The sequence below is a fragment of the Pyrus communis genome, chromosome 4 (genome assembly GCF_041283825.1).
Source record: "Pyrus communis isolate YQ-2024b chromosome 4, ASM4128382v1, whole genome shotgun sequence".
In the NCBI taxonomy this organism is placed as follows: domain Eukaryota; kingdom Viridiplantae; phylum Streptophyta; class Magnoliopsida; order Rosales; family Rosaceae; genus Pyrus; species Pyrus communis.
The window spans coordinates 3920921-3936808 of NC_142568.1; the positions used below are offsets into that span (position 1 = coordinate 3920921).

At 37.2% G+C, this 15888-nt stretch overlaps 1 protein-coding gene across 1 annotated transcript; it reads left to right on the forward strand.

Moving 5' to 3' along the window:
* Window positions 1–3678: 3678 nt before the first annotated feature.
* LOC137723257 (protein THALLO) lies at window positions 3679–13632 on the forward strand. The gene is given in 16 exon segments (XM_088693204.1): window positions 3679–3805; window positions 4007–4145; window positions 4431–4522; window positions 5135–5293; window positions 5507–5653; window positions 5811–5950; window positions 6401–6488; window positions 7553–7732; window positions 8450–8534; window positions 8718–8794; window positions 8926–9065; window positions 9153–9242; window positions 12506–12805; window positions 13026–13092; window positions 13197–13265; window positions 13360–13632. Coding segments are annotated over 15 exon segments (1887 nt in total). The 5' UTR covers window positions 3679–3805; window positions 4007–4024; the 3' UTR covers window positions 13492–13632.
* The last annotated feature ends 2256 nt before the right edge of the window (window positions 13633–15888 follow it).

Consider the following 15888-nt stretch of genomic DNA (forward strand, 5'->3'; position numbering starts at 1 on the left):
TTAACGCACTCGAGGCGTCCCGCGAAGGCGTCATGGGTGAAAGCAAGCTGGCTAATCAATACAGTACAACATAAAGCCTCTAACATGGAGGGGAACTCTCCCTTGACTTTTCCCATGACTTTTCCTAAATCTCCGTCGAGAGAGTAGGGATTGTGTTCAAGGGATTGCGATTAGTGTTGTTGTGGTGATGGTCTTCGATAAATGAGTGGAATTTGTGACACACCCCGACCCGGAATGCCCACTTGGACTCCGAATCGAGCTGTGCTGGCCAACACCTGGAAAGTGATGAAGCCATAAAGTGTAGTGTAGTGGAAAAATGTGAATAAATTTAAATGTAAAAGTGCCTAAATATAAGAGTGCGCGGTGAGCGGGAATGAACCCAATTCACACGTGATAACAAAGCATAAATATTGTACAGTAAAATAGGGTGAGAATTTATACCATCAAAGGTAACCGTCTACCCCAAGATTTGCCAAGAATCCTCGTCGACACGAGAGCACAGCTACTAAACCTGAAAGGGCGAAAAACAAGGGTGAATGGGCCTGAAAATAAAGTTTTAATTAAAAACCTTTTGAAAACGTTGTAACTCATTGCCGTAAAAACATGTATAGTTTCCAAAGTATACATACTACGTATAGTATGAAAATACTTACTGTAACCTGCAAAACGTAAAAAAGGCATTATATCCCAAAATCACAAAATCTCCACAGTAATATAAGTAAAATCAGGTGCTCAACAACCTATGCTAGCACATCAGTCGGAGTCGCCTAATGCGACCTGTACGACTAAACCTATTGCTCATCAATCTATGTTAGCACACGACTCGGAGTCGCCTAGTGTGACCTGTACGATAGGACTGGGTGTAATAATATATGCTCTAGTGCTACTATCACATGAAGAATGGCGATAATCGCGGTCACGTACGAGTCGGAGTTGCCTAATGCAACATGGACGACAAGATTGACATATACTTGGATTCAAGGAAAGCGTGCGGTGCGGGAGGTGAACATACACGTAAATGACTGGCCTTGGCACGGGGCGGGAGCACTAACATCGGGGGTGTAGCAATGATGAGCACTACATGAATATAAGCATGCCATAATGATGCCATAATTCAACTAACATAATAAACTTACCTGAACTTACATGTGCATCCCGTAGGATCATTTTGGCATTTCACAATTTCACAACAATGCAACATTTCTTAATCATGGCATGAAATGCATAAATCAATTCAAAAACATTTGTGGAAACTATAAAATTTATATACACACACACACACACACTATAAAAAGGACTCACCTAGAGTCCGAACTACAACTCCCTAGCACGAATATTAAGGCGTCACAAACGATCATCACCTAGAACAATTAGCAAATCATGTTTCAAAATTCTTATTGATAAAACATGTAACTTACATAAAACACATACCCAAGGATGTTCTAGAATGATTTGAAACCCATTGACCAAAAATCAATTGTCGGTTAAAGATCGACAGTAAGGTCCACAACTCTACGTAACTCGAACCGGAAGATCTGCACCCTGGATTTCCAATCCATAACTTCCAAAGATCCACATTATGCTTCTAGAACATCATAATAAAGTTTCATTATGATCCAACAGTTGGATCTCCGTTAATTGCAAATTCAAGTGGAGGTCAACGTTTTATTTTTTGAGCTTACAAATTCAATTTGGGAAGATCCGTATGTCGGATTCCCGATCCATAAGTTTCTAATATCCTCAAATATTACGTACTAAAGTTTGGTGATGATCCAACAGTTGGATCGTCAAATCATTCAATATCCAAGTGGCGGTCTCTATCAAAACTATAGTCTTACGACGATATTTCGTCGATTGAACACCACATATAAAGTCAGAGTAACCAAATTAGTCTAGGAAGGGCAGGTGAGGCCTCGCCCCACGCGCCGTCGTACGCCCTGGCTCACCGGAAAATTCAACTATTTTTAAAAATTACCAAATTTTACAAGAATGAAGATCTCAATAAGTAGAGTAAGTTTTATACCTGTGGCCAAGACCAATTTGGCTGGGAAAAACCCTAAATCATCCTAGAACAACAGGAAACCCTAGAAAAAGTGGAATTTGATTTGACTCTATTGATGTTCCGATGGCCTTGCAAGTGTATGGGCCTTGCTCTTGAGCTCAAGGGGAGTCAACTAGACGTGGTGGTCGAAGGAAATCGTTGCAGTGCACCCACGAACCCGTATGGTTCGTTCTTCATGATACAGGGCCAAAACCCCTGCAATCTTGAGTGTAAAATGGAGATGGAAGGTTGGTGGGGAGTTTTTAGGTGGTGATTTGGTGAAATTCCTAAGAAAAATGGCAGAGAATTGCCGGAAAACTCTTCGGGTTAGAACTGGGTTGGCAAGGGTTGCAAAGGAGTTTGAGTTGGTTCCTCTCATTCTCCTTCTCCTCTCATTTCTCTCATTTCCCCTCTCCTAATTGGGTAGTTCATTCTCCTTCCTCTCCTGATTGGGCAAACCACTTTCATCCTCTCTCCTCCAATTGGGTAGCTCTGCCCAATCCCTTATCCTCTGTTTCTCCTCCTCCCCGATTCCTTTCTTTTCCCCACTTAGCCACACACATGTGGCATAACAATTTAGTGATATAAAATAATATAATATAATTAAAATAGTGATTTCTTCAAAAATACTTTCGGATTTGTACCTCTGTAAAACTTTAACCGTAGCTCTAATTTTAATTCTGCTTGCGCCTACGCGTTCGTACCGAGAATACGCTAAAAGAATATTTTGTACGTCTCACTATACGTTGGTCAACGAAAATCAACGATTTCGCCTCTAGCAGCATTTTCGTTAATGCACTCATTTAAAATTAATAAAATCGTAAAATTAGGAACAGGTTGTCACAATTTGTCGGCGACCCAGCCTTCCTTAGGATATGGCAGAGAGAGACAGAGAGAGAAGGATGAGAGAGGGAGTGGGTGGCGGAAGAGTAAAGAAAATACAGGTTTTGCAAAAGAGAAGAATCGAACCTTGGAGAAGAAAATAAAATAAAAAATGATGATTCCATAATAAAAGAAGGCTGTGATTGCGATATTTACACACCCTTTTTTATTTATCCCACACCTTTTTAGTTTTCGGCCGTCAGATCGGATGAATTGAAGAAGATCAATAGATATAAATTAATAAGGGGTGTGTGAGAAGTAAAAATGATGTGTGGATAGCACACCCCTAAAAGAAAAGATAAAGAGTAATTGTTGTATAGTGAATAGATATTATAAATGTTGAATTATATATTGAATGTTAGATTATGATTTCTTATTAAACGTTGTGTTATAATTTCTTGTTAAACGTTGAATTATATGTTTAAGATAAAGTTTATAAATATTTTTCTTTTAAAAATAAAGTATATTTAGTAATTCATCTTTATTTGTTAAGAAAATTAAATTAATGACACATTTAGTATTATACTATTTTTGATCATTTCATATAATCACAGCTATTTTACATCAAACTTTATCAAACGCTACAATATTATTATTATTTTTTTTTCCAAAAGCATTTTTACAAAAATATTTACTAAAACCTCTAGGCTTTGTTTCACGGCTAGTTATTCCACAAAAGCAGTTTTTTTTTTCAATACACGGCTACCTGCTTACTCTCTTTCTTCTCCATTCGTCCGGCTCTGATATTTTCTTTGGTTTAACCGCACGTTGTCATCTGATTTCCGGCGTTATCAGGGAAATAAATACCAAAAGGCGCCGCACCCCGCCACCTTCAAACCCAGCTCTCTCTCTCTCTCTCTCTCTCTCTCTCTCTCTCTCACAGTGAGTTTAACTTCTTTTTCTTCCGTTTGTTTTTTTCTCTTTTTTATTTATTTATTTTTTTTACAAAATTAATGGTATTATTTGTGAACCTGAAAAGTACAGTAAAGTTAGTATTTGCATTGTTTGGTAATTTGAATTCGTTGCACCATGATAGTTTGTAGAACCAAATACTCAACTGCTACATATGCTTTGATTTTGTAGAGGTAAGGTGACGACGAAATGGGCAAGAGAGGAAAGAGTCTGAAGAAAAGCGATGGAAATCCAGTTCAGAGTAAGAGAAAGCTCCGGGATGAATACAGTCCCATTCAAGACGACGACATGGACGACGAAATTGATGCCTGTATGTTACTTTAACTAAAATCATTTTTATTGTTTTGTTAATTGAGTTGGTGTTTGCTTGTTTAATACCTCGTTGAAATTGGTTTTATGAAACTTAGTTTTGGACATTTCACATTTGGTATGATCACTATCGCAAGAGAATTGAATTCGCATTGAGAAAGCAACGGGTTTAATAGACGTTTAGTCTCCTTTTTGCTTAATTTTTTTATATTTTGAAGTTGATGGATGTGTATGGTTCTTGTTTGGGCAAGAAAATGATGGGTTATACTGAATTCTTTGGTTGCAGTTCACAAACAAAGAGATATAATCCCTCTTGATGTTAATGAAGAGGATGGAGATTCCGATGAAGACAACGAGCAACCCGTCTTTGGTTTGGAGGTTTTCTTTTCATTATATTCCCTTTCATCAAGTTCTAAAGTTGCTATGGACCTTTTACAACCATTTAGTAATTTGATTTCTTTTAGTTAGAGAGATGCAGAATCGGTTTTTAGTTGCTGCATTGTTCTTTTCATTTATTTTTTTATTGATGAAATCCTTAGGCCTGTGTAATTTTCAAATTACGAAAAGACTTCCTATTATGCTTGATTTCGTAGTTCACTGTTGAAATCTTTGGAAAATTGAGTTTTTGTCAAGAATAAATATTTAATGAAGTAGATGGGAATGGGTCTCCATTAGATGAAGAAAGTAATCATCTTTTGACATTTTATGCTTTGCTAGTCCACACATTGACAGGGTGCATAAATGAAATGTACATATGTTATTGGTCACTTTGTATTCATTGTATGAATGATTCTATTTTCAACAAGCGAACAAACTACCTTGTTTCAAACTCCATTATTCTACCTTGAAACTCTTTGTTCCTTTTGGGTTGAAAAATCACTATATTTATGTAATTTCTCGTGAAAAGTATCTTTCTTGACATTCTCGTGGCTATTACAAGTTTTAAGTTTTATGACCACACCCTTTTTGAAGTTACATAATTGCTCATAGTTATGTATGCTTACAGTTGTTAGGCAGCAGAAGTTCCTAAGGGAGAAGTTTGGTGCTGAGGATGAAATGCATGATGATGAAGAAAACGAGGAAGAAGAAAAACCTGTATGGGGTGGAAAGAAGCAAAACTATTATGGTGTTGATAATGGTGATTTTGAGGTGAGGGCATGTACATTAAGTGCTATAATATATACACACACACACACACACCTACCTATTTCTACTTACTGCAGTTTACTGTTGACAATTTTTCTTTTATGCTTTTTCTTCCCCCTTTCAAATTTAATCACAATGTGCGTAGCAGGAGTCCTGTGTACTCATTAATATTCTTTTGTGTTGATTTTTTAAATTAGTTATTTGTTATTAATGTAGCAAAAATCAAGTGACGATGAATCTGTTGAAGAGGAAGAATCAGAAGTGGTGAGGCTGCAGAAAGAAAGGGCAAAATTTTCAACGCTGGATGACTATGGGCTTGACGATATTTGGGAAAATGAGAATGATGAGGAATTAACTTTTGAGGTGAGGTTTGAAGACAAGGGTTTCTTTTGAATCTCTTCTTTGGATCGGGAAAAATGGACGAACTTAAAATGTTAAATATAGTCTGAACAAAACTTAAAAGAGGGATTATGATGTAATTTTTCTTTCAAATGTCCATCAAATTTCTTTATTTGTACAGGAAATTTCAATGAAGGGAAACAGTACAAAAAGGTTTCCAGTGGGAATCGATCTTGCAGATGGCACGGGTACAGCTTATGAGGAGGTGAAGAAAGATTTGAGTGCCTTGTCAAAAGAGGAGCAAATGGATGTTTTATATTAGTAAGGTTTTTCATTTATATATATTTAAAAAAAATTAAAGTATAAGTGCGACCTTCTAAGTATATAAGTAAATTTTTTCATCTCTATATTTTCTTTTTAAATTAAAGATTGAGTGCTATGAAGTTTGATATTTCAAATGTGCTATGCAGTTTTTACCATTTCATGTTATTTCTATGGAGCGACCTACATGTACCTACTACAGGGGATGTTCACTTTAGTATTTTCAACTGGACTGGTTTGGGGTTTTGTACCAAGTGATTGTGCAGCGTTTTGTTTGATTTGACACATTTTTTTATTTTTTTCCAGTTGGATTATGAGAAGTTCAGATTTTCCTTTGCCTTGTCTCTTATTCAAATTTGCACATCTTTGTGTTTTGTATTTATTTTAGTTCTACTTTGGCACTTTGCCTCTTCTGTTGTACCCTGCTTAGTTAATGCTTTTTCCCTCCAGTTCCGCACCTGAATTAGTTGGATTGTTGTTAGAGCTGAATGATGCACATGAAGAGCTTGAAAGAAAAGTGAATCCACTTCTGGGCAAGGTATTGTTCTTTTTGTTTTGGTATTTTCAAAATTTACCTATACGTCGTCAAATTTGAAGTGCTATCCTAATTTTCTTTTGAATGTACTCTTAAGTGTCACTGCAAAACACTTTTCTTGGCATCTTGGTACGAAGGTTTATTTTTATTACAAAAAATGGAGGGTTTAGTAGGAAGAGCAAAGAGGCAATTTTTTCAGGATAATGTTGTGTCTTGTTTTTCATGATGTTGAAGCAAAGCCTTTTAGTGTCATTCTTATGGATTTACCCCACTCTGATGTTTCCTTTGTTCCTCTTTTTTGTTTTCTGGACAAGGTCTCCTTTCTACTTTTTTTTGTTTCCTTGACAAGGTCTCCCTTTTTCTCTTAGGCTTTGCAATGTCGATATTTTTCCCTGTTCTCTTATTTGTCAGTTTTATACGTGCATTCATGGGTTTCATTGCTTATAGTTATAATAAAATAAATCGTGCCTGGAGATGGGATGTTCATGTCTGCATCCGGAATCTATTTTATATATTACACCTAAATCATTTTTAGTATTACTCCTTGATTCTGTCCCACGGATTTATTTTTGGCCCCAAAATAATGTTACTGTTCTAAAAGAAGTGACGGTAACATTTCTATTTCCTTTTGCATATATTTGCTGCAAATTCAAAATAATTTCTAACCTATGCCTAGATGAAACTTAAGGCGGCAAATTTGGAATAACAAAACTAGATAGGGAATGTCTCACAGATTCTCCTAAAAAGCATACGCTGATTTTAAGATACAGGACTCATGTTTATATGAATGCCTGCAGATGTAGTGGTATGATGATCAGTCCCTTTAAGGAGTTAATGTGTTGGGATAAATTCATAATCATCCATGTATTTGGTTCCTTCTGGCTGTAAATATGCTCTTATGATTTTAGACTTCAATTTCTGTACATCTAAGGGTCAAGTTTCTTTAGGTTTCTTCTTATTGTCTAATTTTGTATGATTTTTTTCCCCTGGTTACATGCAAATGTTTTTAATACATTTGCTCGGTCGTGTGTTAAGTTGTTATATTGAAATTTTCATGTTTTCTGAAGGTTAAAAAAGGGGAGGTCATGTTGGAAGGAGGGATGCGCTATTTAGAGGTTAAGGAGCTTCTTCTGCTTTCCTACTGCCAAGCAATAACATTCTACCTTCTTCTCAAGTCTGAAGGACAACCAGTTCGTGACCATCCAGTGCTTGCTTGCCTAATAGAGATCAAGATTTTGTTGAATAAGGTCGTCTTTTTTCCTTTAACTCACTCACTAAAGCATCTTGAACTTGCCGGCCTTACACAGATCTATAAGTTGGGTACGGTCTCCATAAAGATTTTAATTTGAAAAAGTAAATAATATTCAGATATGTGTGTACAAATTGCATATACATTTGATGCAGTGCTTTTGCTCCCATCTCTCGAGTTCTATTTTATTTACATGTTTTCTTTTGAAAAAATGGAATATCGGTGATCATTGAATAATGAGAATGTGTCCCTTCTCTCGATAGTAAGCAACTCTCCTTTTGATACTATAAATTTAGTTAGATTGTCTGCCTCTCCTTGAATTGCTCTCCTAAACTTTTGTCCCAATTAATTAAGGATTTTTAATTGTTATCTTCAAATTTATGTTTTATTGGTTTCAATGGAACTATGTCGTATTTAATTTGCAATTTAAAGGTCTCGTTTGAGATCAGGATGACTATTGCAACTTAGTGTTGGTATTGTTTATAACTGGAACTGGTGTGGGGCAAAAGGAAAATTACAACCCACTTGAGTCAAAATTTTGTTTTATAATGGTCCCTGCAGAGTGCAGATTAACAATTACGTAGTGCAGATTAACAATTACATATGGAAGTATAGAGTTTGGTTTCCTTTTGCTCTTATTATAGTAATGGTTTGTATGACGATATGCTGTTTCATTGTTCCAAAGATATTGGCTAATGTGGGTTTCCCTTTACAGATGAAGCAACTTGATGGCAATCTACCATCTCATTTTGAGGAAATTTTAAACAAATATAATTGGGTGGCAGCAGTGGCAAAGTCGGGTAAGGAGACTTCTATTGACGCATCTGATTCTTTTTCTAAAGAATATGGACCCCAACCTGTCTTGGTTGAGGGAGAAGCAGCAGCTGTGGTAGATACTGCTTTAATCTCTGTCTTTGAGCAGTATACATTGTATTGTTTTGAGCAATGATATCTTAAGAGATTCATACTTTAATTCACTGCAGTGCATGACATTGCTAAGGTAGAAATACCGGAGTCTCTGAAGGATAATGAAAACCAGGTGGGAAAATGCAAATTTCAGGTTAATACATGGCATATTTGTTTACGAGTATCTGATTCTGTTCTCTTTCCTAAATTTTGTAACTCCTTTTCTCTTTGTGGCTGCAAGAAGATTATCATTTTGTTTTATGCTGACCTCTTAGTATGTGGCAGAATGATGAAGTTGATGTACAGAGCATGAAAATGTTGAAAGTAAGAGCTGCCCTTGAGGAAAAGTTGAAGCAGAAAGGTGTCTTCAGTTCCATCACTCCGAAAATTGATAAACCCAGGAAACTTCTGAAGCCATTGAATGGGTACCACTTTGCTTCCATACTTTATAGTATGTATTTATTCCTATATTGTGAGTACTAAGTTAACTCAACCAATTTGCGAGTAAACAGGAAGCTTGAATCATATGATGATTTTAATGATGACACTGTAAATATTGAGGGTGCCGTCCATGGATTGAACAACGGTCGTGCAAGTCGAAGGTATTGACCTCGTCACTGCTGCCTTCCAATCAATTCTTGTTTTTGACTTCTTTCCTAGGTATGAAACATATTGAACTTTATAATATTTATGTCTTCATTTTTCCTCAAGAGATTCAAACAGGAAATAAACCTCTGCATTTCTTTCCATTAACACATACAATGTAACACCTAATGGGTATCCATTGGCCATCCTTACCATGTTGTTTCTAGGAATCCGTCAATTTGTCCCCTAAACTTTTTTTTTTTTTTTTTTTTTTGGAAAATTTGGTGCTTAATCAGCAAAATTTTCCCCCTTGTCAATTTTTATTTTTCACATTCCATTCAATTTGTTTGTCTAATAGCGTCACCATTGGGCATGTCTCACTTTAGAGGGCACATTAGTCTTGTCCACGCCAATTTGGGTCAGAAACATCCAAGGATTTAGATATCGGTAGGTGGATATATCGGTAGTCTAAATTCATGGATATACTGATCAAAATATAAAAATGGTGAGCAACTGCTTTATAAAGTGTTGCACTAACTTCCCCTCCGTTTGACCAAGTTCGGTGAGATTACGTGTTCACTAACTACCCCTCTGTATTGTGTGACCCAGCTAGGACCAATGTGGTCACACGATAGAGGGGAAGTTAGGGAATACGTATTTGCACCGAACGTGGCCAATTTTCTGCTGGGTTCATACTGAAATTTCATTGATATTTTGCTCAAAATCGGTGAAATACTGAAGATTTTCCATCGTAAAACAAATCTTCTGTCTAAATATCTGATACTTCGCCAAAATTTCGACTGATATTTTGGTAATATCAGCAAAACTTTAATTCATGGAAACATCACATCCTGACCCCAACTTTTTGAAGTTTGGAGACTTTTGGATTTGATTCCTCTCACCCCAATTCGTGTTGAAAATACCAATTTCACTCTGCACTTGCCCATCATATGACACTTTGATGAAAATTTGATGAGTATAAATTTGACCATTAGGGGTAAACTGTTAGTGACCATAAAATTCTGGGCGTAAATTCGCAAACAGCCTTTTTTCTTTCAAAAGAAAAAGAGAGACCCTGATGTGGTTTGTCATTATGCTGAACTATTGATAGGAGCATATTCATGCGACTTAAATGGCTTATTCTCGTGCATTTACGTTATGTTTCTTTAGTTATTTTAGTCCTTTATGCTTCTTTTGTGTGTTTTCAGGTTCTAAGGGCAAAGTATGCAAAAGGATGCCTTTTGGAGCAAATTAGAGATTGGAATGGATATCATATGCTTGGAGCCAAGAGGATGGACGAAATTGAATGATTCCTAATCCATTGCAGCCACATGCACATTCAATCATTCACACCAAAACCTTGCACATGCTTTCCCATTTCATTATTCATTCGCTTTGCAGCCACCATTCACTCTTTAATCCACATGCATTCATCATCATTCACCCTAGCTTTAATTCACATGCAAACACATTCATTTTCAGCACCAAACACCATCATTGACATGCACTCCCATTTTCTCCCAAAACATTGCACATGCATTCATAATCATTCACACCTTGCAGCCACTCCACATGCATTTCCAGCTTTCCACCAACCTCCTAGCTGTCATATTCCCTCTTTTTCACCTATAAATAAACATCCATTGCAGCGACATGCATTCCCCCTTTAATCCACATGCTTTCCCATTTCAGATTGCATTCCCACTCACCACAAATCAGCCACATGCATTTTGCCTTTCATCATTGCATCACAAATCATCCACATGCACTTTTCCTTTCATCATTGCACCACAAATCAGCCACATGCACATTCACCCCTTTCTCCACCTATAAATAAGCATTCATTGCAGCCACAAAACTCATTCCCATATTCAGAAATTCTCATTCATTCTTCCATATATTCAGAAAATCATCCATACACACCAACAACATCCCCTTAGAATCCAAAGTGCCGTGCACATTCATATCCAGAAATCATCCGTTGGCCGTGGCTTCCCATCCCTCCAAAAACACTATCCTACCACCCCACTCCATTCTACATCATCCATAATCCCCAAAACTCACCTTAGACCTTGTGCTACAACAAAGAGGAAGAGAAGCGGGCCTAAACGTTCATACAATTCAAGTTTGAGTTGTTGGAATGTTTAGATGTTTCTTTTCCTTTGAATTCAATGTTTAATTTCAATTTTCTTTGTTTTGTACGTATGAGGAACTAAACCCCCCTTGGCTAGGGGGGGATTCGAAATATATGTTTATGCTTGCATTTTGATTTGATTACTTCTAATTACGTTTCATAAGTTGTGGATTCAATTTGTTTAACCGTTTGATTGATAACTTATTTATGTATGTTTATTGAGAGTGCACGCTTAATTTTCATGCATGAATATGACGCTAGAATATAAGTGAGTTTCACCTAATAGTTATGAACTTATATTCACAAGTAGTGGAGGTTGCTTATAAACAATCGCGTTAAACGAATTCTTGGCATAAGTTTCATGCGTATTCCATAGTTATGAATGTCTAGTCGATGTTTATGATTTCCGTTGAACTTAATGATCTTTGTTGAATGTCTCTATCATGCGTATTCCATAGTTAGAGACTTTGATTAGGAATAATTTGGTTGTAATGCGTATTCCATTCAATCCAATGAATCTAGGGAAATCTGAAAGTTAATTTAAGTGGATCTAATTAACTTGGAGCATTGAGAATTCATGGTTTATTGAAATGCAATTGGAAATCTTTTTATTATGCAAGTGTAACATGTGTGGAGATGAACCCCTTGGCTAGCATCCATTCATACTTTCATCATATTCATATTTACATTCTATTTTAATTACAATCTGTTCATTTAGTTTAATTTCGTCAAAACCTAAATCCCCCTTTACTTTAATGTCCAATTTAATTAGAAATCAATTTAGTTTGTGTTTATAAGTGTTTTGATCCAATTTGTTACACAAATTCGTCCAAATTCACCAAAGTGCTCAAAACTGCCCAGAAAGTGTTTTTAAGGCAGTTTTGAGTGTTTTGGGTGATGTTTGAGTTTTTTGGTTTGTTTTAGTGTTTTAAAGTTTAGTTTTGCATTCTTTGAGTCTAGTATAGTGTTTTATATTGTGTTTTTACGTTTTTGAGTCAAATCCAAGTGATTAACAATCCCTCCTAATCCCCGGTCCAGAACGATCCCTACTTACATACTTACTACAATTTGACAAAAAGAGGGTTTAATTTGTGCGCGTATAATTCTCGGATCAACTATATCATTGGATTATCAAAATAATTTTTGAAGTCATTCCCCCTCTTTTTTATTATTTTTTTATTTTTTTGAGAAGGTTATCTCAGGCGATGATGATTTACCTCGGCGAGATGATATTGGGGAAAGGCGGAGAAAACATGAGCTTCGAGTGCTTGCAGGAGCTGGAATCAAGTCTCAGGCTGACGCTAGAGATGAAAATGCCACTATTTTGGATGCTGGGGATGTGAAGATGGAGGATAGTGAAACTGGAGATTCCGAAGATGACTTCTACGAACAAGTGAAAGAAAAATGAGCTGCAAAACTTGCTGCCAAAGCTGAGATTTATTCGAGGTACATTTTTCATTGTGGTTAGTTGCTACATTGTTTTAGTTGCTGTACAATAAATGTTAATCAAAATGATCTGATAACCATATTTTCATGTTTGGTTTCATTCTTTTTGGTACGAGTTTGGTTTCATCAATGTTACTCTCTGAGTTATTGTTGGTTGAGGAAGGGGGTTGGTGATTTTTAGTTATTGTTGGTAATTTGTGTTGGTGCTTTGCTTCTGCAGGTCCTCGACAGTTCTGTCTTTGGTTGATATTGAAACTGTTGATGGGAAACGCCATATTACGTATCAGGTAATTACGAGCCAATTTTGAGTATGCTCATCTAATTGGCTGTATAATATTTACCATAGTTTGTTGGCTCACCATATTGTTTTCTTCCTCCACATCTACACCAGATGGAGAAGAACAGGGGACTTACTTGTGCTCGCAAGAAGCTGATCAAGAATCCGAGAAAGAAGTATAAGGTATTTTGATCAAATAATCGAACATGCGTAATGTTGCAGCCTATTAAATGACTGCTCTGTTGTTAAACTCATCTCCTTCTCTGTGTGTGCGCAGTTGAAGCACCAGAAGGCAGTGAAGAGTAGAAAAGGACAGGTGCGGGAGGTGAGGAAGCCCTTAGGTCGGTATGGTGGAGAGGCCACTGGAATCAATGCGGGAATCAGTCGGAGCACCAGGTTCAAGAACTAAATGTTGCTCTTGATTTCGTCGTTGTGTCCCAATTTTGATAGTGAGAATTTTTTATGTTTAAGCGAGATAATTTTGTGATTAACTTAAATGACGTCCCGAAATGTACTTGTATACAATGCCTGCATTATATAAGAAGTTCGTTTTGCATTGCATGAAGGTGCAAGTAGGGAAAAGGTGAGGAGCGAACCTGCACTAAGGTGCATGCCTCAATTTTATTTAATCCATTTGAGATTTGAGATTGAGGAGTAGAAACCAAAAGTCCCCAAACCCTAAATGTGAAATTCTCAAAAATTTGAAGAGGAGAGTTTGTTGAGAGGCTGGGAACCCCCGCCAAATTATTAGTTCCCAAGTCCCTTTCCGAGTAGACTCAAGGCGTGTCCAATGCCAGGCGTTGCGACGCAAATGACTTGTCTGTATGCCATTTTTGTATCCTGAAGGTCATCTCCAATGAAGAGGGCTAAATGTCGTGAAAAATGGTCTGATTTGTCCAAACACTTATCTTCAACCGATAGTTGGGCTATAATTTTATGGAGCCTACCAGGCTATTATTTGGCCAATAGGGCATTAGGCTGGCCAAATGTAACCCTCCTCGTAACCCCTTTTTTGAGACTCAACTTCTCAGTTACAATCATTGATTCAAATTCAATTATTAGATTTGAAAACATTTAATGATAATTTAACTAAATTAACCAATAAATTTAAAGTATAAACGTAAAACTAATAACTTATTGAGATGATTGTTTAGTCCTTTCAGTTGAAAATAATATATGAGTACGGCCTTAGGACGTGTCCAATGCTAGGCGCTGTGACGCAAACGCCCTGCTATGCATTTGACAGTGCGACACTGCCAAAGACGTACATTGATTTTCACATACGTCATTTATAAGATGTATCTAATGTGTTGACTTGGTTGATGTGTGCTGAATCTTAGTTAGTCTTTCAAGGGTGTGTGTCTTATGCTGCTGTTTCATCACTTTATTCATTTAACTAGTGATATTGGGTCTTATTCTAACACTAGAACTTAAGGCATTGTATGCGTTGCGGGAAGGGTTGTCTTAAGTGTTGTTCTAGGCTCTCGCGGGCAGGATACTAGTTCGACGACCAAACCTTTGCGTGCAATTCACCTTACGCCACATCCCAATTGATTTGCTTCTAAGTTTCTTTGTGTACCGGTTTTGCTTACTCTTTTTTATTAATATTGTTTACGAATACAATGGCTTGTTTGGTATTTAACTTGAATTCAACTTTTTAGACTCAAAAACACTCTTTAAGTTTTACAACTTAAATACTTGGGTTAAGGGCATGATACTAGTTCGACGACCAAACCTTTGTGTGCAATTCACCTTACGCCACATCCCAATTGATTTGCTTCTAAGTTTCTCTGTGTACCGGTTTTGCTTACTCTTTTTTATTAATATTGCTTACGAATACAATGGCTTGTTTGATATTTAACTTGAATCCGACTTTTTAGACTAAAAAACACTCTTTAAGTTTTACAACTTAAATACTTGGGTTAATCTCAGTTTATTACCTTGAAGTTTTTTGGTTTTCAACATTTGATACATGAAGTTTTTTTCATCCCAGAGTGGTACCTAAAGTTATAATTTTGAGACACTTTCGTACATCCATTAAGTTTTCCGTTAGAATATTTGTTAACTGATGGCGTGGCGCCTACATAAACAATGACTGGGTACCACGTGGATATTTAAAAAAAATAGAAATTAAAAAATTAAAAAAATTAATTAAAAAACTAATAAAAATTAAAAAAAATCTAGGCCTATTCCTAACCATCCCCCGCTCCCACCCAGCCAGCCTCCTCCTCGCCTTCTCCTGCTCCGTCAGGGTTGCATCGTTCTCGATCTCCCGGACTGTCGACACCAGACCGCCATCCATGCCGACGTTCACGGAGGGGACATGCGCAGGAGCATCGTCGGAGATCGATGTGCAGTCGGGGCATTCCCACTGGAGAGTGGCGGCCAGGGACTCGGGCTTGGCCAAGAGACAGGCAGCGTGCTAGGGGGTCACGCAGGTCTTGCATGTAAGCTTCACAGCGTTAGGCGGAGTCACCTTGCAGAGCATGCAGACGCCATCTCTGTCGTAGGGAAGCTAGCTAACCCTTCCTCATTTCTCTTTCCGTGGCCATTGCCCACCTACCCATCACTCACCCGCTTCTCCAAAATATCTCCCCGATGAATTTGCCTCCGCCATCGTCATCACTCCCTGCCTTGCTTTTAGCCTCGCCTGCTCCATCATTGGGAGTTTGTTCCACTCCGGCTTCCATGCGCAAGGTACCCGTGACCCACCAAAAACCCTGGGTTTCATCTCTGCAAAATATAAACCCTTTTCTCTACAAAAAATTGGGGAAAAACAAATATTTTTCCATCTGTTTGTTTTTCC